Consider the following 23,975-nt stretch of genomic DNA (forward strand, 5'->3'; position numbering starts at 1 on the left):
AGAAGAAATACATGCACACATTGGCAGAATAAATCAGTGACTTGGGGAAGCACTGTATCTATTCATGTCATAAAACATTATCTGCCTTTCAACTAGTGAATTGTGGAAGAAAGTGATCCCATAATTGCTACACGTTTTGCCTGGGATATGTACCTGAGGCTCCTTTGCATTGCCACTAACAGCATGATGTATTCTTGCACTTCTCTGACAATACACAATGCATTCCTTTTCCTGCTGCTCAGCAGATAGCATGTGAAAAGCCTGCTTCTGTGGCATTGGTTCTCACAGTTCATTCATCTCATGTCCCAGAGAAGCTATGGCTGCCCCATCCCTGGCAGTGTTCAAGGCCAGGTTGGACACAGGGGCTTGGAGCAAGCTGCTCTAGTGGAAGGTGTCCCTGCCCATGGCAGGGGGTTGGAACTGGATGGACTTTCAGGCCCCTTCCAACCCAAACCAGTTTGGGATTCTATGTGCATCACAAAACGTAAGCTCTGTCCAGCACGTCTCCCATGGTGAGGTTGTTCCCAGTACTGATCCTCTTAAGTATCTAAGGTCCTTTCCAACCCAAACCATTCTATGATTCATCAGTCCCTTCATGTCCCAAATAACTCAAGAGATTTCGCTGCAGGTGTCAAAATCTGCTGTCTTTCTACACAGACCTCTTCGAAGACCACTAATAAGCCTGATAGCCACCATGAGGGTCGTCAGAGAAACAGCGTTAAGCTGCCAGAATGGAGAGAAAATGATTTCTCACTGGGTGTTGCTTTATGTCTCCAGTCAGTTTTGTAATCAATTAAAACACAACACCCATCAAAAAAGAAACAACCATGTCAACCACTGGCTACTCTGATGTGTTCAAAGTTGTTTGTCCTTTGCAAGTGCAGAATGAACTATTGAAAACCAAACCAACAAACAACAACCAGAAAAATCCCACTCACAAGAGCTAATTTTCCCCTACAGGTGTAATTTGTGGCATCTTCAATGCACGTACATAAGACATTTCTGTTTCTCCTCCAATTGCCAGCTGAAGTCTAAGGAGAGGCTGCCCATCTTACCTGGTAACTCAGTGCTTCATACTTCTTCTTCCTAAAAAAGCCTTCTGACACTTCTACGTCAGAAGCTACAAGCCCCAGTCATAGAATCAGAGAATCACAGAATCAACTGGGTTGGAAAAGCCCTTTAAGCTCATCCAGTCCAACCTTAACCCAGCCCTGCCAAGGCCACCACTAACCCATGGCACTGAGGCCTCGTCTCCACGCTGTGTGAACACTTGCAGGGACGGTGACTGCAGCCCTGCCCTGGGCAGCCTGTTCCAATGCCTGAGCACCCTCTGGGGAAGGAATTGTTCCTCAGCTCCATCTAAACCTGCCCTGGGGCAGCTTGAGGCCGTTTCCTCTTGTCCCATCCCTTGCTCCTTGGGAGCAGAGCCCAGCCCCTCCTGGCTCCATCCTCCTCTCAGGCAGTTGGAGGGAGCCATCAGGTCCCCCCTGAGCCTTCTCTTCTCCACACTGAACCCCCCAGGTCCCTCAGCCCTTCCCCATCACACTTGTACTCCAGGCCCTGCACCAGCTCCACTGCCCTTCTCTGGCCCCGCTCCAGCACCTCAATGCCTCTCTTGCAGTGAGGGGCTCAGAACTGAACACAGGATTCAAGGTGCAGCCTCACCAGTGCCCAGTACAGGGGGAAGACACACTGCTGTGAAACTGAATTCATTTCAAGGCTCCTTCTAAAGCTTTCAGTGCTGCCTCTATGTCTTTATTATCAGAAGAGAAGAATTTCTGGGTAGCTTCCTTGCCTACACTCTCAAACTAAAGCCTGGTTTCGAAGAAATCCTTTAGCTTTCCCACAATGTTTCCCTTTTTGAACACAATCTTGTACAATTCAACAAAACCGTGGTGTCTTCTGCAGGTGTCTTGCTTTTAACAGTCTAAATTTGCATCAAATACATCTGATCCCTAAACCCCACAACAGTTCATCATCACTTCCCTCCTACTGCCTCCTCTAAAAACGTTTCAGTTTACTGGCTTTCCTAGAGCTTGTAAGTTATTTACACCAAATAAACACACCTCCAACCTTGGCAGCCTGGCTCTGTGTTTGCCACTCGCATCCCTCTTCAAAGGAGCAGGATTCCAACGCTGGACAACTGGAAACGAACAGAGAAGGAAGAGTTCTGCTTCCTTTGCCTGTTGAGGACTTGGTAAGTTCGCTTTTATTTCATCTCCTTTTCTATCCATTTTATTATTTGATACTCAGGCTGCTCCTGGGGCTGTTTAACATAATTATACTGTAGGCACTCGCAGGAGGCAGCTCAAATTGCTCCTTTTGAACCAGCCACGGCACATTACGTCAAACAGCAATCCAAGATTTAACCTAAAAATCACTTCCCTCCTCCTGCGGGCTCTTGAACCGGCCGTTGCAAGAAGCAGTCAAGGACAAGGTGTCCATCGACTCTTTCACTTACCCAACAGGCACATTAGGAATGGAGGGTGGCAGCCACCACTATTTTCCTAAGTGCTGGTCTCTGCTCTTTGTGAATTAAAGAATTCCTCTCCATTTCCACTCCTTAATCCACAAACTACTGAATACACCTCCATTTTCGCAGGGTAGTATTCTGCCCCTACATATATGATCCTTATCCTCTGCATTTTCATGTCACTAGACAGAGGAATGCTTTAAATAAAGGCATGTTCCTCCACCTCCTACTAAAAGTCTGTCTTCCCTGCACAGTCTGCAAACAGCTTTCCAGATTCCCACTGACATTTGTCATTCCGCCACCTTTGCCGAACACGCTCTATCCTTTGGTTTCCTTCCTCGCAAGGGAGCCCAACCACCCCAGTTTTATTTAACTTGGGGTTTTCACTCGCTTTGGCCTCTATTTTTCATTGGCCTGCTTCAGCTTTAATTCCTGTGTAATCCCACCGCAGCGTTGTTGTTGTTTGCCAGCGATTTGCTCCCCGATGGGCACAGTTAGAGCGCAAATATTGACTTCCCCACTCCAGACAAATATTTGACATCTATCACCACCCAGTTTGCAGACGGGTAAGAAAAAAAGACCCTTCTGAATGAGCGCAACAACGAGACGCAGCCACATCATCTCCCATTCTCCCACCTCTGACTGAGGAGCCATCACATGCTTTAGACAGTTTCATTTGTAAAGATAGAGAGGAAATGTTAGAATTCAGTGTTTTCTTTGTCACTGCCCTACTATCTTTAAGATGACACGTTTCTGCATGCTGAAAGGGCCCATTACTCATCTTTTTCTCTAAGAAAAAACCCACACACACTTGTGCTCTCTATAAAATAATATGCAAAAAATACCCTTTACTCAGTGTCCTTAATCTGTCAGGTCACTGAGTTGTCTTAGATAGTATTAAAGAAGATGCTTCATGCCTTCTTTAGCTGCTACTCACATTCTGTAGCAAGTTCTCTGCAAAATGTTCCAATTTAATCCAACTGACTATGCTCCAAGTGAGCTTTTTAAGCCAAGTACTTCTGAAATGCCTTAAACATCAATGGCATGGATGCTGACTAAACTGTGGGCTCAAAAGGGCTTCCCTTTTGGGGGGGAGAGCCAACTAGTATGGAGAATCTCACTGCATTTAAGAAAAGTAAGACACCAAAAAAGAAGGCCATAAACTTTTTTACCTCTTCCACAAAGTTCTTCCCTTTGAGTACTTACTTTACTTGTTACTACAAGTAAAGATCAACCTGGATGCTTCTCTTCCTATATGAAGGGTTCCTACAAGGATGCTGGAGAGGGACTCTTCATCAGGGACTGCAGTGATAGGACAAGGGGTGATGGGTTCAAACTGAAACAGGGGAAGTTCAGGTTGGAGATAAGGCAGAAGCTCTTCCCTATGAGGGTGCTGAGGCGCTGGCACAGGGTGCCCAGAGAAGCTGTGGCTGCCCCATCCCTGGCAGTGTTCAAGGCCAGGTTGGACACAGGGGCTTGGAGCAAGCTGCTCTAGTGGAAGGGGTCCCTGCCCATGGCAGGGGGTTGGAACCGGAGGAGCTTTAACGTCCCTTCAACACAAAGCACTCTGGGACTATGTTATTCCACGGAAAAGGTTCTACTGTACTGTATTTTACAGATATTGTCTTCCTCCTGCAAGGTGCTGGGCAGTCTGGCCGTAAGCCAGCAAAGCACTTAAGCGCACATACATGTGAACTATGTGAATGGTCCCAATCACACCCTACATCTAATTGCTTTTCTGGATTAAGGCCAAAGCACTCAGCACACCGTAGATCAAGACCTCACTGACAACACTGATCTCCCCATACATGCAAATCACAGACAAAGAGAAATCTAGCATCCTCCTCAAAGCCTGTTCCCAACTGCTGCTGCATCAGTACAACCACCAGAGAGTAACAGATTCATTTCTAAACTATTAATTCTAACCTAGGAATGAAATGTTAAAACAAGAAGCCATTCAAATTCTGACAGATTATGGCACATGGATTAATCACTTACCTCTGCAACCCAGAACTTGCAGGTCAATATCTGCAAAGAACTCTCCCTCAACCTCAGAACACTCCTTTTCCCTTAAAGTCTGCACAGGAAGATACTTACTGAGCAGACAATGGCTAAACTGACTCCTTTGCCTTTGCTGTTTCAGTAAGTGGTTTGCAGAGGACCCCCAAAATGGAATGTTACACTGAATTCAGCAGAATTCTTCTTCCTAAGCAAAACCAAACCAGCTTTTCATGCTGTGCTGAAAGCAAAGAGGCAGTGATACATGAAGTGACCTTAAAGAATTCACTAACCAAGAACATCATACCTCTTCCTACCAGGTTACCAAAAAGATTTTAAATGGTCCTCTAGATCTTAGGAAACACCAAATCTTCTCTGACCAACTCATTTGCAGTTCTTCAGTACTGTGTGCACAAGAGGAAATCATCACCAGCACAGGAAATCAATAGGAAGTGTTCCAGACGATAATGCAGCAGTAAGGAAGGACCAGAACAGTAAGTTTAGGGAAGATAGGATTGGGGAAATGAAGGAAAGAAGTGAGCTAAACAATACCGAACAACTTCTTAAGGTCCTTTCCAACCCAAACTAGTCTGGGATTCTATCATTCTAAATCCAAAGGCTCCTTTAAAACAAATGCAATGACGTGGGGCCACTTGAAAATGGGAAAGTCAGCTCTGTTTAAGAGGAACTGTAATTTGGAGTTAAGTTCTTCTCTCCAAAGGGATGGTCAGGCTCACATCACTTAATGAACCGTCTTCAAGACTGCAAAAATAAGCTGAGGTTCAGCAAATACTTGGTGGGAATCATTTCGGATTCATTAAGAACACACCAAGTCAGCTTCATTCTGCTGAGCCAGCACATCAGTGCAGTAAACTCTCACAAGCAGGCATGCTGGCCCTCACTTGTAAAGCCATATTAAGCAGGTGCATAAATACCACTACCATCAGGATCTTACTGAGCTGCTGGGACTGATCATATTTTAACATAACTATCACAATGTTGAATTAGGCAAAAAAGGACAACTACAAACTCAATTACATCTATGAAAGTTCTCATTCACCCCAAAACGACCAATCTTTCCCCTTGGATAGGCTAGCCATTGCTTTTTTTATTCCTCCCCTACCGCTACACAGATACAATACCCCCAAACCCCCTGAATTTGGCATTTTGAAGCTCAAAAGAGGCGACAATCCCTGCAACCATGATCGGAGCATCCCAAGGGTCAACTGCAGCTCCTTTAATCCCATGCAGAGCCTTACCAAGCAGACAACGGCATACAAACTGAGCTCCAATTCTGTGTTTTTAAAGGTATTTTAAATACTCTACACACCTTCAAGAAGTTTTATCTTCCCAATATTTTAACTAGGACTGCAGTTAAAAGATAAAGATGTTTTCAGTGTCTGCAATGCATGGATCATAGAATAGTTAGGGTTGGAAAGGACCTTAAGATCATCTAGTTCCCATAGGCAGGGATGGCTCACCCTAGACCATCTCACCCAAGGCCCTGTCCAACCTGGTCTTGAACACTGCCAGGGATGGGGCAGCCACAGCTTCTCTGGGCACCTCAGCACCCTCACAGTAAAGAACTTCTTCCTTATCCCCAACCTAAATCTCCCCTGTTTCAGCCTGAACCCACCACCCCTTGTCCTATCACTACAGTCCCTGATGAAGAGCCCCTCTCCAGCATCCTTGCAGCCCCCTTCGGAGACTGGAAGGCTGCTAGGAATGCATGATGACAGGAAAGCTTAGGGTGTGAAAAAGCCCTGTTCAATACAGAAAGGAACTGAAAAGTAGAGAAGTAGAGGAACCCTTCAAATGATTTTTTTGTCCACAAGATGGCAAATATTTTCCATCATCTTTTGGAAAAAGTTTGCTTCTCCATTCTCATTTCACCGGGGGCGGGTCACCAAATTGGAATTATAATAGTAGTACTATTACATTACCTCTGCATTGAGCTGGAGGAGTTGCAAACAGTACTCTCTCTATATATATGCATCTGATTAAACCATTCAGCACTAAAGAGGCTATTCTGAGAGTAAAAGCACAAAAAACCCACTTACATATCACCCACTCCCTTGTTCTTCCCTTGCCAAACACACACATGCTTGCGTGTAGCTTCAGCAGTCTACCCCGTGCTCCACATTATGCCTGTGCAGCAGCCTGGGATGCAGATACAGCAGTTGAGTATTCATGTATTGGGATTACATTGAGCAAGCAGGCTGACCAGTACCTGAAACTGCTCTGGAATCTTTGTCCCAGAAAGCAGCTGGGGTCATAGGGGCCATTTGATGCATCTTTACTTTTAGATACTTTGAAAACTGAGCTTGTGTGGGTTTTTAACTCATTAAAGGTACTGCTCTGTCTTCAGTTGAGGCTACAAAAGCCATATACTAATCTGTTCCGCAGCCAGAAAAAACCCAAACTGATATATTTCCCCTAAACTTACTTCTATTGCTGCACCCTTAAGGTATTACTCACTATAGTATTCTTGTTCTCCAGCACTTATCCCTGTAGCATAGACACCGAGATCCAGCTCTGAAAGGGCTGCCACTGGGAGATGTTTAAAGGATCCCCACTCCTTCCGCACATCCTTTCAGAATGAATCCAAAGTATGTCAGGATCATTAACACAGCACAACATTACACACCCAAAAGAACACATCCCTCATAAATCACACAGTAATCCTACACAGACCATGAAGAGCTATTCTAACATGTGCAGGAAACTGTTCCTCCACCATCAATTAATATGTGAACCTTTAACTTGATCTTTAGGGAGACTGTTAATTACAGAGCTCACAGCAAAGCTAAATGCAACAGAAAAGCATGTTTAACAAAACCTTCAACCTGAACGCTTGGCCTTAAAAAGGTGCTACCAGACAAGACAAGGCTCTTGCTAAACACAGAAGAAAGGTGTAGCACCAGTTCCAGCACACAATGAGCCCACTCAACGCCACAATAAAGACTTCTCAAAAGGCAGAACACATCTTTGTGACCTTGGAGATAAATCTCATAATCTCATTCTCATCTGCACCTGCAGAATCCCTTCACTCGGGTGTTTGATGTTGGGATTTTCATTCCAGTGACTTTGCAGAGAGTGTCAATAACTCTTTAGGTGGACTGTGAGAATGAGGAAATCATTTTGCTTTCCTGGTGTTTGGCTGCATTTAAGCCTGTCGATGCAAGAATTCAGATTAACATCTAGCTAGTTTTCAGAAAGCACAGGAGAGATAAAGTGAAGGGAATACACAGGCGTAGCAAGAGATATGAAACACGAGTAACAAAGAAGGTTTCTCCAACTCAGCCTCTGAAGAATATTAAACCAAAGAACACAATGCTGACAGAATCACTGCTAAGAAAGGAAAGAGGGATTTCGGAATGCAAGGACCAAGTACTAACCTGCTTGATACCACCCGCAACCTTACACAGGCTGCCATTAAGGGAAGCCAGGCTTCTAGACATCGCATCTTCTGATCTACATATTCAGATGCATTAAAGTACCTGTTGCACAGAGATGCAGAGGCTTGATTCCTCCTTCCCAATAACTCTGAGATACTATGATTTGAAAAATCACAAATTAATAATGAGTGTAAGTATAAAGAGAATTGTGGTTCTACTTTAAGTAATAACTAGTTGCTGGTATTGCCAATGCTGTCTTGAACCACACTGTGCATCAAGTTAGTGATAGAATTCTCTGTCCTCCAATAGCACTTCCCACTACAAACCTAAATTGGATGTTCAAATTCAGAACACAATGCAGTTTTCCAGGGCCTTGGCCTATCCCCACATGAAAAGCAGAATAAAAACCTAACCAGGCTCCAAAAATTATTTCCACAACTTACTCTCAATACAAATGTCCCATCCCCTGGAATCCGTGCTTTGTTCTGGATTCCTGAGTGTGAATGCAAAGTGCAGGAAGGATGTGGAGCTGCTGAGGTAAATCCACAGGAGGCCACCGAGATGCTGCGAGGGCTGGAGCAGCTCTGCTCTGGAGCCAGGCTGAGAGAGCTGGGCTGGGGCAGCCTGGAGAAGAGAAGGCTCCTGAAGGGGAGACCTTAGAGCAGCTCCAGTGCCTGAAGGGGGCTGCAGGAAAGCTGGAGAGGGGCTTGGGACAAGGGCCTGTAGGGACAGGCCAAGGGGAATGGCTTTAACCTGCCAGAGGGGAGACTGAGATGAGCTCTTAGGCAGAAGCTCTTCCCTGTGAGGGTGCTGAGGCGCTGGCACAGGGTGCCCAGAGAAGCTGTGGCTGCCCCATCCCTGGCAGTGTTCAAGGCCAGGTTGGACACAGGGGCTTGGAGCAAGCTGCTCTAGTGGAAGGTGTCCCTGCCCGTGGCAGGGGTTGGAACTGGAGGAGCTTTAAGGTCCCTCCCAACACAAACCATTCTATGATGATCAACCATGTATTTTCTAATTGCCCAAACAGAAGATGTTAAGCACTGGATGGATGCAGGACATGAAAAGAAACCCAGAATATTTTGAAGTGATGCCTCAGAAATATGGCATCTTAAAATTAGTCCCACTGGAAAGAAAACACGTCCTGTACAAAAGGTTATCCAACTGCAGTCACAACACAGAAGGAAGCTGAAGCTTCTAGTGTGAAAATGGAGCAAAACTGAAACGCAATCCCTACAATTGCTTGTCTTACACAATACTAAAGAGCTACAAACGACGCCATTTTAAGAACATACAGATACAAACACACACACAAACTACTGCTTTCCATGGCTGGAATTGCAGTAGTTGAACTGTGTTTGATACCCCACTACAGACAAACTGAAGGACATCACTGGCTTTAATCTCTCCTCAAACGCAAGGATCTGTGCATATTAACAGGGAGATAGGAGCATCACTTCCACTGAGAGATTACAGAAGCTTTCAGACCACTCTCCACCTGTCACGTCCACACATCTTTGGTAACGTCTTAATTTGTCCACATTAGGTTCAAGATGTGCTCTAAAGGAACGACACCATTGTGAAATAAGGCAAATTATCACGAGAGGTTAGAGTGAGAGAACAATTCAAAGGCACCATCATTTATCACTCTGGCAGGTAACGGCGCTGGGAAACGCAGCTTTTCTAACCGGGCATGTGATGCGCTGGTTAAACAGCAAGGGAATATAGCACCAAATCACTGTAATAAAGTGAGATCACCCTTTTATTGTGTCCTAGCTCATCGTGTGTAAATCTACCGGTTTATATCGCTGTCCTTTGTGAGTAAAAAGGGAAAGATTCTTGATATTATGCTTAAGGGACCACTCTGATTTATTTATTTACTGACCCGCTGGGAGGTGTAACTGCTTTGCCTTATTCTCCCTATGATATGCAGCATCTTCCAACTGCATAAGCCTAGGAGAAAGAATTAATGACATTATTAACCTTTGTGCAATTGGAATGAATCTACCAAGTGGCAGACAACATTCCTGGTCGCATTTGCATCTTGGGGATGGCACAAGGCCATAGGTCACCCCCGACAAAGAGACCAGCACTCTGTCCTCCACCTTTCCATCCCATCTCCTGCTCCAAGCCTCTTCCAAAGGAGGTTCAACACAAGAGATGCGGCCATCAGCAAAGCAGCGCAGCTCCCCTGTCTACTAAAACAGAGGAAAAGTTACACAAAGTGTTATCTTTGTTGGAGGTTCACCTCCACTTTAAAATCACCTTATTATAATGCAAAATTAGATGTGGGATTTTCAAAGGGATCTAAAGTAATTAGCTGACCCATTCCCACTGGATTGCCACGGGAGCTAGATCCTAAATGCCTTTGGCTCCTTTGCAAAACCACATCCATCACTGAAACACGCAGGATGGCTCAGCAAAAACTACAGGAAAACAAGCAGAGTTGGGCACAGTTTCAGGCTTACTTTTATAGCACTTTCCAGAGCCCCTCAGCCACTACTACATTGGGAATAGTGGGTACCACCACCAAGTTTTCCACCAGAAAACCTTTGGGAAACAACATTTCACGCACAAACCACGGTAAAAACGCATTTGGTGACATTACACAGCAGTGCAATGCTAAAAGCAAAAGGCAACACTGCAGTAAATCAAGGCACCAGAACCACATCACTCAAAACCACAGCTCAGCAAACGTCTGTTTTACATTCACCTCTCCTAGAGCTGCCTTTGATGCTTTGTCAAGCAAATGCAAAGCAGAGGGAGTCCAGCTTTTATGACTGGAAAGAATGAATTAACAATGCAACACATTTTATTAGTATTTTAATCAGTTTCCAGCTCACAGCTTCACCCAAAGTACACTCAAATTCACACTTTTCTTAGGCCTTTTCCAGTAAATGAAGACCCCAAAGAGGTTTACAAGGCTTTTTAATTACACACGAAGAGTAGAATGACTGCATATAGGCCACATTTAATTAACTAATTCCCTCATCTCCCCCTTTTCTCAGGTGAAAATGGGTTTCCATGGTTCTGAGCGTGGACACAGTCTTTTCCAGGCATTTGCTTACAAGCAACAACGAACAAGTGGATTCCAGAATAAATAGAGCTGATATTATTGCACATATATTCTGTATTTTGAGAGATACAGGTCTTCCCTGTTATTCAAGTGGGTTGTCAACATAGCAATATTTGAAGTTATGTATATAGGGCTGGGCAGAAGACACATGTTTGAAGAACAGCAGTGTGAGCAGCAGCTCAGGGAGGGGATCCTGCCCCTCTGCTGTGCTCTGGGGTGAACCCCTGCAGTCCTGATCCAGCTCTGGGGCAGCAGCACAAGAGGGACGTGGAGCTGTTGGAGCGAATGCAGAGGAGGCCATGGAGATGCTGCGAGGGCTGGAGCAGCTCTGCTCTGGAGCCAGGCTGAGAGAGCTGGGCTGGGGCAGCCTGGAGAAGAGAAGGCTCCTGAAGGGGAGACCTGAGAGCAGCTCCAGTGCCTAAAGGGGCTGCAGGAAAGCTGGAGAGGGGCTTGGGACAAGGGCCTGTAGGGACAGGCCAAGGGGAATGGCTTTAATCTGCCAGAGGGGAGACTGAGCTGAGCTCTTAGGCAGAAGCTCTTCCCTGTGAGGGTGCTGAGGCGCTGGCACAGGGTGCCCAGAGAAGCTGTGGCTGCCCCATCCCTGGCAGTGTTCAAGGCCAGGTTGGACACAGGGGCTTGGAGCAAGCTGCTCTAGTGGAAGGTGTCCCTGCCGTGGCAGGGGTTGGAACTGGAGGAGCTTTAAGGTCCCGTCCAACACAAACCAGTCTGGGATTCTGTGATTTGTAAGCCTCCAGAGCATATAAAACCAACAAAAAATAAAACCAGATTAACTACATAAAGCAAAATTAAATTATGTTAGCTGAAGATTAGGTGTCATTTTTGTTCAGTTAAACAATGAATGAAATCAGAGCATTTCTAATGGAGAAATAAAAATCAGCCCATTTCCAAGCCTGTCCGTGTCATATGGGCACTGTTGAAGCGCACCGCATCAGCACTTCCCACCAAGCAAGCAAGACAGAACAGAGGTATGAAGCAGCACTCACATTTTCCATTTCAGCCACCAATGCAGAGAAAGCTGCTTCTCCCAAGTTCATTCCTGACAAGTCAATAGGGATTTTGATTGCTATTTTTTCAGACTGATGTTTGGATGTCACAAAACGCTGACTTACGAGGCCATTACCGGAACACCGCTGAGCAGGAACAGAAGGGTTTGGGGGTGGAGAAGGGTTGTTTGTTCTCAATGAGAGCTGGGAGTTTGTCATTTCCTGCAAAGAACACAGGCTTGGAGCTCTTCAGCCTCTCTCACTCCAAAGATCACCAGTGAATCATCAGCCACTTGCTGGTGGTTTGTACATACACATTTGCGCTATATATATAGACAGAGAATAGTCTCTTGTAACTGAGTGCTTTGGGCAGAACTTGGTGAAAGCTGCTGCGGCAGGAATTGCTTGAGCCACAGAATAAATGTAAAGTAATAAAGGAAAACATCAAAAAGGCTGATTCTGGCCTTAAATACTTTCTTACAATGCCCTTACGAACCACAGTCCAAGCCTTTGTTATCTACAACCAGAGTTGGCACTACCTGTTGAAACACATGTATGGAAACCCAATGACATATAACTAAGAAATCCCTGAAAGCTATCTGCAGCCTTCCTAAATAAAACCACTTCTGAAGGCAGCTGGTCAGTGCAACCATGATAAAGTATAAGATAAACAGAGCATCAAAGCTTGCAGATCACCATTGCAGCCATCTCCCAGGTTTTGTTGGGTGCTTTGTGTATTCATGTTCTATGAGGTGCAGAGCATCCATAGAAACAAAGAAACCTTAAAAACTCTTACTAAAACCAACAAAACCCACACAATATACTCTCTCCTTCTACACTATCAAACGAGGCACACTAGAAGTAACAGAAATACTTCCAAACCTTTCTGTTTCACTCAAACACTTGGTCCCCCTTGTGTAAAATGCAGAATGGCATCACCCTGGTGAGATCAGATGACAAAGCCACTTTGATGATAGGAAGCATGCTGTGAATACATGTCCCTAAATGTTTTATGTATTCTATTAGTGATACACAACACATTTCCTACTGGTGCCTTTGTGTCCAGAGCTGTGACAGCAACAGCTTCCAAGTGTATGCACACAGACTTGTATTTGCCTTTGCAAGTGATCAGAGAATGGTTTGGGTTGGAAGGGTCCTTCCACTCATTTAGTTCCAACCCCCTGCCACGGACAGGGACACTTTCCACTAGAGCAGGTTGCTCCAGCCTGGCCTTGATAAGGAGCTGCTGTTGTCCCATCTACAGTACAAGATCCTCAGAGATGCATCTCTATAAACACTGCACCTTCTCTTCTTGTTCAGGGCCTACATCAGGGCTGAGAGTGGGCTGGCGATGAAGAGGAAGAAAGAACAAAGACGGGGGCAGAGGTGTGAAAGGGTGCATGTGTGTGACCAGAGGGCAACAAGAGGCAAGAAGCATGGCTGACAGTATGAATGAGACAGAAAAGAAGTAATTAATATCCTTGCAGCCCATTCTGAACATAGAATCACAGAACAGAATCACACAATAGTTACGGTTGGAAAGGACCTTAAGATCATCTAGTTCCAACCCCCCTGCCATAACATAACAGATACAATCATGACACAGTCTATCTTAGCAGGGCTGAGCTTCTAGATGCATGTGGTCTTGGTCCTAGGAGTTCACTGCAAAGAGCTCACCTGCTAAAATGCCTGGCTATGAGCAATAAAACAAGGAAAAGGAGAATGGAAAGAGAATCCTTTTAGAAAGGATTTTGCCAAATGCATTTCTATAGTTTCCTACGTTACAAATGACTCCTGAAAACAGCAGCCACCCCCCAAAACAAAGTTGAGATTTCATCTCAGGGAAGAAAGAAAAAAAAAAAAAGCAAGAGCTGGCAAACTTTAGAGAAAGCAGAAAAAGCTTCCACCTCTCCGTGCTGTAAATGTCACACATGGCAAACACAGCAAGCACGCAGCACGGGAGCGGAAAGGCTTTTAAGCAAAACAGTTTCCAAACATTTCCTTTGGATTCCAGCTAGTCTCTAACATTAGCAGGACTTTGCCTGCGTGAATCCCTCCTGTACTGCTGTCAGATGAGACGTCTTGCCGTGAGGACATGATGAGCATTTGGCCTTTTCCTGTTCACAGTGTTTTTATGATGCTAGTAAGAGTACGACTCGCTGCCTTTAAAGCCAGGCACAGAGGGACTAAGTGTGAATAAGCTCAGCACATCAAAAGAGACATGGGTTTATAGTCCTATAAAACATGTCTACAAATGCTCATGAACTACTTGTAGTTTCCCCTAATTCTGGCTGACAGCAGGAATCAAGTGCTGTGGACACTGATAGTAACCAGAAAAAGAAAAGTACATCAGACCTAACAAAACTACTCAAGAATCTAGGGAAATGGTTAAAGTGAAAGATAATGCACATATAGTGATGGGACAAGAGGGAATGGGTTCAAACTTGAACAGGGAAGGTATAAGGAAAGTATAGGTTAGATATAAGGCAGAAGTTCTTCCCTGTGAGGGTGCTGAGGCGCAGGCACAGGGTGCCCAGAGAAGCTGTGGCTGACCCATCCCTGGCAGTGTTCAAGGCCAGGTTGGACACAGGGGCTTGGAGCAAGCTGCTCTAGTGGAAGGTGGGTTGGAATTGGATGACCTTTAAGGTCCCTTCCAACTAAAACCAGTTTGGGATTAAAAGGATAACCCACCTGAAATGAAGAGCCCTTCAAGTACAGAGCATCTTGAAGCTCTACAGCATGGACAGAGGACGGTAACTGTTTCCTTGCACACATTAAATGAGCTAATCTTCTGTAAACTCTCCCAAACACAAGCTCAGTGATCTCTTCTGCAATAACTGCACAAGTGACTGTACACTCTTCAAACAATTCATTTCTGTGCAGGGTTTTTATCTCTTTGAACTTTAGCAGAAGCGCTCGTGTTTATCAAATACAATGGATCAACAGCTTCGGGAAGCAAATGACTCTCAAAACTAAAGCTGTTAATGCAGTATTCATACAAATACCTCCAATGTCACCATGTTAATGTAGCTCAGATCAGGCAACAAGGGCTGCTCCTGGGAAAGGCAACAGAACAACGTTCTATTCAAGCTCAGCTCTGGACCCCTCCCAGGTACCTGCTACCAAAGCAACCGAGTTAGTTTTAAACACACCCCAGCCAGACTCATCCAGTTAAAGAGAAGAGAGATTGATTTTGTCCATTTCTACTTCTATTATTTGTTTTAAAAGGACAGCATGCCATTGCTGTTCTCATCCTTTGCCCTTTCAGCCGCGTAACACATCCCAGTGCTACAGAACCTCTCTGTACCAACGCATTTTTCACCATTAGCAACATCATTTCACCATCCCCAATTCACAAGTTCAGAACCTCAACATGATCAAACAATTTGTGCTCTCAGCTGAGAACCCCCCCGTGTGCTGGGCTGCATCCCCAGAGCGTGAGCAGCAGCTCAGGGAGGGGATCCTGCCCCTCTGCTGTGCTCTGGGGAGACCCCCCCTGCAGTCCTGATCCAGCTCTGGGGCAGCAGCACAAGAGGGACGTGGAGCTGTTGGAGCGAGTGCAGAGGAGGCCATGGAGATGCTGCGAGGGCTGGAGCAGCTCTGCTCTGGAGCCAGGCTGAGAGAGCTGGGCTGGGGCAGCCTGGAGAAGAGAAGGCTCCTGAAGGGGAGACCTGAAAGCAGCTCCAGTGCCTAAAGGGGCTGCAGGAAAGCTGGAGAGGGGCTTGGGACAAGGGCCTGTAGGGCCAGGCCAAGGGGAATGGCTTTAACCTGCCAGAGGGGAGACTGAGATGAGCCTGTGAGGCACAAGTTCTTGGTTTGGACTGGAAGGGATCTTAAAGCTCCTTCAGTTCCAACCCCTGCCACAGGCAGGAACACCTTCCACTGGAGCAGCTTGCTCCAAGCCCCTGTGCCCAACCTGGCCTTGAACACTGCCAGGGACGGGGCAGCCACAGCTTCTCTGGGCACCCTGTGCCAGCGCCTCAGCACCCTCACAGGGAAGAACTTCTGCCTTCTTTTCAACCTAAATCTTCCTGTCTTGAGTTTGAATCCATCACCCCTTGTCCCATCACTACAGCATACGGGGCAGTAGAATGCACTCTCCTCCCTTCATGCACTCAAGATTGACTGAAACTACGTTTTTCAATAGCTGCAGACAAATGACTTTCACAACCATCATCCTCATGGCTAAACCAGAGATGAGCATTAACACGACAAACCAGTCATGAGCCCAAAGGCATCAGTTCCACGCACATAAGACCATTTAAAAAGCACAGAAAGACTGTCAGGCACATTATTTTGAGGACAACCTTAAAACTCTTGAATGTCTGAGAAATAACACTAATTTAGGTTCAAAATATTACCTGGTCAACTTCCCCCATACAACAGCAATTTCATGTATTACTCTGACATTTCAACTTCTATTTATGGCATATTAACACTACCAGCTCTCATCCAAGAGCCTTACTTTACAAGTATGAAGCGTGTCACAAATAGTTCATTCATTCTTTAAATGCAAAGGTTCAAAGAGAGATTTGGTCCTCTGTTGCATGACACTTATGGAACTGAAGAGTCAGACAGCATCACGACGGTGGAGAGATTGAGAGCTCATGACTGGACGTCGTTCTTAACCCTGCTCTAACATCACAAGGCGTTTTAGTAAGTGTTTTGCATGGCTCTCATTGCTGTGCTGAGCCACTCAGGGCAAGAGCAAAAACTACATCGTGTTTTGCAGGAGCAGGTACCTTGAGGAGCTGCTCCGCAGAGCGGCCTTGGCAGATGAAAGCAGCGGTTCCCAGGATAAAGCCTTCACTTCCCTGCTTCACGGAGCATTCCCTCTTGCTCCTCTGCCAACCCTACACAGTTCAAGGGCCTGAGGAAGCAGGAAACACAGCCAGAACACCTGGCCACAAATGAGATGAGTGCCAGGAAAATGAGCAGTGCTGCCAGAGCAATGAAAACATCCCAGGCTGCAGGAGAAGAAATGGGATCAGAGCAGAGCTGGCTGAGATCTCCATAAACTGGCATGGAATTGAACCCTCTACACCTTTTCCATTGAGTAACTGAGTACTGAGATTGCTGAACTCCACTCCCTGCTCACCCATTTGCCTAAGGACCATCACTTTCTGCCATCGATTCACTTACAAAACCATAGAGTGGCTCAGCTTACAAGAGCAGAGCAATGAAATGCATCTCCAAGTGCTCAAGCAGCCCTCCTAGAGAAGCATGACATAGGAAACACACTTCAAATTCAACTTTGCTGCAAGATCACTCAAGCTGCTGGCCACCAGACCTGGCTGAGTACTGCAGAATACTCCCATCTCCCTGCTCAAATCCTGCCCTCAAGTGCCATTCCTCTCTGTAAGAAAGGATAAATCACAGCCTCTGGGCAGAGGAGCATCACATGCAAAGAGAAAAGGTTCTCAGTCAACAGTTCCTGGTATCTCCAGCTCTGCAGTAGCAGAACAGTAGTGTGTGGCCAAAGAGAAGGCTATGATTTCTCTTGCTCCAGTTACCTTATGGTTTCAGCAATGTTTAGGCTGCTAAATCACACCAGTTTAGGAAAATACTAACAAGCATTAGGCAGAAGCCCCCAAAATAGGAAAGTAGTAACTGTCAGTGTCTTCACAGCAGAGAGACCAGCAGGCAGCCTGCTGAAGATACATCACAGAGCATATATGTGACTTTCTCTGCTCGGAGGCAAGAAAACAGATACAGACCACTTAAAAATTGAGATCCATCAACTACAAATACTAACACTACAAAAGGAGAGAAAGTTCCTTCTTGGAGGCAAACAGCAACAGTGCCCAGAGAAGCTGTGGCTGCCCCATCCCTGGCAGTGTTCAAGGCCAGGTTGGACACAGGGGCTTGGAGCAAGCTGCTCTAGTGGAAGGTGTCCCTGCCCGTGGCAGGGGGTTGGACTGGATGAGCTTTAAGGTCCCTTCCAACCCAAACCAGGTTGGGATTCTATGATATCAAGATATTGAGCACACATGGAGATGCCTTTGCATTTTCTCCAGCAGCAGCAGAAGATGCCATAGCTGACAGGGGGATCGTGCTATCACTAGAGAGGTGATGTTTCTGAAGAAGCTGAATGAACACTGGTATCACCGAGCAGGGACAGATGCCTCTCGCTCAGCATGGTACCAAAGGACAGTGCTAAAAAAAGGTGAATGAACTGCTACAGCTTCTGTGCTGTAGGTACCAGCAAGGAAGAACCCTCACACTGACTATGCATGTCCACCAGCCGTTGGACCCTAACACTAACAGCAGAATAGTCCTTAAAGAGACCTGACCTGGCCTAACCCAGTAAAACAGCACAGAAAGACTGTGCTGCACCTAAAACTTTGTCTTCTTCCAAAGCATGTACAACACTGCCTTTCATACAGCACAGCCTTCAACATTTGGGCTGGAATAGTGCCAGAAAAGCTCCTTATTCCTTCACTGCATTGTCCTGAAGCAGACACTGGTGTCAGAATATTGCTCAGTGCTGTTGTAACACAGTTCTCCCCAACAGAACACTTGGTCCTACAGTAATGAGGCTCTTCAGAAGGATATTCCACCCACAACTCCCCTGAAGAGCTAAATGAGCTCCACACACCAAATGCCACATTAAAATGGAAACAAGTTTCAAGTCTCCTGTTGGTTCGGCAAAACCAGCAGAGGCTGAGCTGGCTCCTGTACAAGTAAATAGCTTCAACCCGGGTTTTCCTCAACAAGGCTGCTCTAACAGTCTGACAAACTGATTTTAGGACTTACTTCTTTTCTAGCACTCCAGTACCCAACTCTAAAAGGTCACTGTCTTCCTCCTGACAGGTTTGGGATCATTCTTCCCTTCTCAGAGGTCAAAACACTCTAAAGATCTGCATGCTCAGCATCGAAGTATTGCACAGCACTGTGCCACTCATCTAAGGCTACGCCACAGGGTTGGTGCAGTTCATAGGAAGCATTTTCAAATCCAGCTACAGGAACAGCTCCCACATTTCCCACAAGGAACGCAATTTTCCAGCACATCAGAAATACACTATTATTATTATTATTATTATTATTCCCTGTGAGGGTGCTGAGGCACTGGCACAGGGTGCCCAGAGAAGCTGTGGCTGCCCCATCCCTGGCAGTGTTCAAGGCCAGGTTGGACACAGGGGCTTGGAGCAAGCTGCTCTAGTGGAAGGTGTCCCTGCCTGTGGCAGGGGTTGGAACTGGATGAGCTTTAAGGTCCCTTCCAACATAAACCAGTTTGGGATTCTATGCTTATTACTTCTGTACAGGGCTACAAAAAGATAACCTTGCTGTAACATGTTTCACATGCCGAGATGCACAATGTACCTGTGAACTGCAGAGCGACATCAAGTCGCTCTGACATGACAAATAAACTTCATTCATCAGGATCTGACAGAATTGCACCATTTCCCTGATGCACCTCACCACAAATCCACTTCCCTCCAAGTTTCCATCCTCTACCAGTGCAGGTATGATTTAAATAACACTTTCAAAACTGAGTTTTCTGCTCTCCCTGCTGCAAGCATAAGGGTCTCTAAAAAATTATCCTTAGTAGGAAAAGAAGGATAGAAATAATTTAGCCTTGGGATCAAAGGTTTTCTTACACTGTAAGATAAAAAAGCCCTATTTTAATCCACTGCAATAAAACTAACACACAAAAACCCCACAAAATTTGAAGAAATTGAAGATCTTCTCCTTTCTATGTCAATGTTCGTCTCTCCCTTAAACCTGCAAGAGACTATGGATCTTGAAGTGCTGCATTATGAAAGCTCCTTTGGAAGCTTTTCTGACTCCTTCTGACCCCCGTGCTGTCAGGCCACTAGCAATGAAGCCTGTACAAGTGGGTGGGTGTATCTTTCCTGGCACACAGTTTATAGAAAGCTTGGCCAAGTATTTTCTCCCCAGCACAAAAAGCACTTTCACTCTTCTCCATGTGCACATCCACACATGCTTCTACATAGAAGCTTTATCACCATTGGTTTGGAACAGCCATAACTCTCCCAATTTCACCACTCATGAGGACTGAAACCATCACAAACTCTCACTGCTAAGGGGGAATTCCCAGCCATGTTATTCTGCCTCACTTTAGGTATGATCTTACTCCCAAAGCTTTGTCCTCCTGGAGCAAAGTCTGCAGAACTCAAAGCTCTTCACGTTTTCCTAGATGTCATGGATGACATTAAGCTGGCTGGAGGTACCACATCCCAAGCCTGTTCCTCACGTCACCAAGTTTAATCTTTCAAGGATTCGAGGCCAAGCAGCTTCAGTTCTACACCACTCTTCTGTATAGAAAACCCACCGTTAACCTTTGGCTGGACATTCCCCATCAAATGTTTTGCAAAAGCAATGTTGAATGGATGTGAAAATGTTCATAATGGAGAAAACTGCTCAAGGTTTCTTTAATAAAGACAACAACTGTTCTAGAAAGACAAACGAGCAGGTAAGCAGACAGTGGATGTGATCAAAGGCCCATAGCTTACATTTACCATGTCCAAGCAGTACCAAAATTCCCACCATGCACACAGTGGGCTCTATTTGTGTAAGCAAAAACCCTGTGTGCATCACTGCAGGGTCAAACAAGCCTTTAGAGCTAAACAGACCAGAGCCAGACAATGAAAAACTGTGTTAGAGTAGGAGGCAGAGAGCATTTGTCAGGAACAGGCCAGAGGTGGAATGACCATCATAAATCTTGCCCCCTCTTGTAAATAAAGCCAGGCTCATTTCTTTGATCTCCTCTATAAGTAGTGGGTGAGGTCTGCATTTGTGTACTATATATATAAAGGCAATTCCCAAATAAATCAATCTCCTAATGTGCACGTGTAGCCTCCCAGCAAGAATGAGAGAAGAGATTATGTGATAGATCCTCTGCTGTTTGTGAGAGTCTCAGATGCTCACGTTGATAGGCATGGTACCAGAATGAAGCCTAAGCAAGGTACAGCTTTAGTACCCTACGCTTTAAACTAAGCATCACAAAGGACTTCCCTGAAAACATGCTGGGAGCAAGTGTCTCAGCTGACTATAACCAAACCATAATGACAAGAGAAGACAAGTGATTAGAGCTGTGGCGCTTCATAAGACAGGTAACACTGAACAAAAATGTCACTGTGTGAAAGCTTCTGATAGATCACTTGGTAGGCAAAAGGGATCAACCTTTCCATACACCATAAGGATGAAGCCCCAGAAATATTTTGCTGATGTTTAAGCTCACTGGAGTTTAACAGTCTGTTAGAAATGTGGCTGCTTACCATAAATCAAGACAAATTCCAAAACAGCTGATGCTTGAGTGTGACAGGTATTCTCTGGTATTCTGGTTGTAAAAGCTGTTTCAAAGCTGAAAATGTACCCACCCAAAGGATTCTTACCTGCAACACATCTTGGATCTTCACCCACACATCAACCATGTCATAGAGCTTGATATCACCATCGTACTGGCTGCAAGGAGAGGCCACTGTTTGCTGAAGGTGCCCAAGCACCACAGAGTGTGCAGCAGCCACAGCATTGAACTTGTCAAAGAGCAGCTCCAGCAGTTCCAGCAGCAACCTGTGAACCATCAAGACAACCAACACTCAGTTTCTAGAAGACACCACAGGGACATGGCTCATGCAGCACATCAGAGAACCAGGCCAGGAGTCAGAACACTGGGACTTGGGACACACCACAAGAGGGACGTGGAGCTGTTGGAGCGAGTGCAGAGGAGGCCACGGAGATGCTGCGAGGGCTGGAGCAGCTCTGCTCTGGAGCCAGGCTGAGAGAGCTGGGCTGGGTCAGCCTGGAGAAGAGAAGGCTCCTGAAGGGGAGACCTGAAAGCAGCTCCAGTGCCTAAAGGGGCTGCAGGAAAGCTGGAGAGGGGCTTTGGACAAGGACCTGTAGGGCCAGGCCAAGGGGAATGGCTTTAACCTGCCAGAGGGGAGACTGAGATGAGCTCTTAGGCAGAAGCTCTTCCCTGTGAGGGTGCTGAGGCGCTGGCACAGGGTGCCCAGAGAAGCTGTGGCTGCCCCATCCCTGGCAGTGTTCAAGGCCAGGTTGGACACAGGGGCTTGGAGCAAGCTGCTCTAGTGGAAGGTGTCCCTGCCCGTGGCAGGGGTTGGAACTGGATGATCTTAAGGTCCTTTCCAACCCAAACCATTCTGTGATTCTATGACTTACCTGTACAAACAGAATACAAGATATTCATTCTGAATTATGAAATGAATAGTATGGCAAGTTTTAAACACATGAAGTATCACAAACCTAAACCGTAAAGCGTCATCAACTGTGTCAGTTATCAAGATTTCACTACTATATGGAAGGTACTACAGCTCTAACCCCATCTCAATGTGGTTACTTTACCTGCTCCTATGGCTTCCTTACTGCCCAATTACTGTTATTAATGGACCTTTACAAATTCCTGAATATCCTGTGATAAGGCAATGACTCAACAGGTTTTATTATGTGAGAATGGAAAAATCCTGATGGAGTTCACTGCCGTTTAATGAGCAATTCAAGTACACACGCAACCCCAACAAAATGTGAGGATAACACTTCCCAAATCCATATGTTAGGCACTTCTAGCTCTGACAGACAGTCTCCATCACATTTCACTGCAGCAGCTTAGGAGTTACCACATGCTTGCTGTGTCTACCCATCACAAGTTGCTATCCCCAGAGCAGGACAGAAGATCTAGAGCAGAACTGGACTTGCACCCACGCTGTAACCATCACGCTTCAGGCTCCTGTGTTAGTTAACCATCACTAATGAGATGTGTGTTCACACCTCAGCCACTTCATCTCAGAGTGCTGAGTATCTGCAAGCATCCACTTCCTGCAGCAGTTGATTATCTGGAGTAATTAAGAAGCTGTTGCACATTTGCTGCTGTTACCACCAGGCAGTAAGACTGGCCTCAGAGGATGCTGTGGTTAAAACCATCTACCTCAGTCTAGAGCAGTCCTGGACTGAACTTCTAGTCTGCAAAGGACAGAAACTGGCTATTGTTTGAATCACCATCAACCTACTGTGTCTCATTCATAGACTACAACTTTATGTATAAAGATATACATGCACAGCAATCTCCTGAGGATCTCACATGGGCCATTCCCCTACCAACACTGACAACCACACAGCTCAAATGGTTTAACAGAAAAGGACCTTGATTCAATAGGAAGAGCCGCTGGGTAAGTCTGGGAGGATATAGTGAGGCCAGATGCATATCATATGCAGAATAAAGAGGTGTTTAGGAGTTATGTTATCATAACCCAAACCATTTTGTGATAAGAATCACAGGGACATTAATACTGCCATACCTCAAGAGTCAGCACCAGGACAGATAGCTAGTAACATTAACAGCATTAGCTTTTTGATATGGGAAGGTCCAGTATATCAGAAAAGCCATTCTAACCCATTTAAGCTTTGTATAAGCATAGAACCCCAGACTGGTTTGGGTTAGAAGGGACCTTAAAGCTCCTCCAGTTCCAACCTCCTGCCACAGGCAGGGACACCTTCCACTAGAGCAGCTTGCTCCAAGCCCCATCCAGCCTAGCCTTGAACACTGCCAGGGATGGCATAATATATCTTAGTAACTGTCCTGTCCAAGTGAAACTGAGAAGTTGCTACAGTGGAAAAGATCTATATATCTTCCTCCCTCCCCATCTACTATTAGTCCATCACCAAAAGTATCAGTGAAGAGAGCAAGACAACCTGAGAAACACCCTTCATCACTGTTGAGCAAGTGTCTTCTCCAGCCCACTCTAAGATACGGGAGAAGCAACTACTGCTTCAACAGCCCCTAAGAGATATATAGGACTGCACATAGTAAGTGACAGAGGCAGCTGCGGCACATGGCTGGCCAGACAGAAGCCAGACAAAACTAGGGGAAAAACCAGATATAGACTCATAGAATAGTAAGGGTTGGAAAGGACCTTAAGATCATCCAGTTCCAAACCCCTGCCATGGGCAGGGACACCTGGCCTTGAACACTGCCAGGGATGGAGCATTCACAACCTCCCTGGGCAACCCATTCCAGTGCCTCACCACCCTCACAGGAAAGAACTTCTGCTTTA

General features: G+C 45.8%; 1 protein-coding gene across 2 annotated transcripts in view; it reads right to left on the reverse strand.

Annotated features, from left to right (window-relative positions):
• Positions 1-23,975, reverse strand: part of EXOC4 (exocyst complex component 4) — a 394,793-nt gene that overhangs the window by 305,799 nt on the left and 65,019 nt on the right. For both annotated transcript variants that reach the window (XM_061467959.1, XM_061467960.1), the window contains exon 7: positions 21,303-21,480. In XM_061467959.1, coding sequence (XP_061323943.1) covers positions 21,303-21,480 — 178 coding nt within the window. The remainder of the gene's footprint in view (positions 1-21,302; positions 21,481-23,975) is intronic.

This window comes from Pezoporus flaviventris, unplaced genomic scaffold (genome assembly GCF_033815535.1).
Source record: "Pezoporus flaviventris isolate CSIRO_AGI_PZ_B2104156 unplaced genomic scaffold, CSIRO_AGI_Pfla_v1 ptg000046l, whole genome shotgun sequence".
In the NCBI taxonomy this organism is placed as follows: Eukaryota; Metazoa; Chordata; class Aves; order Psittaciformes; family Psittacidae; genus Pezoporus; species Pezoporus flaviventris.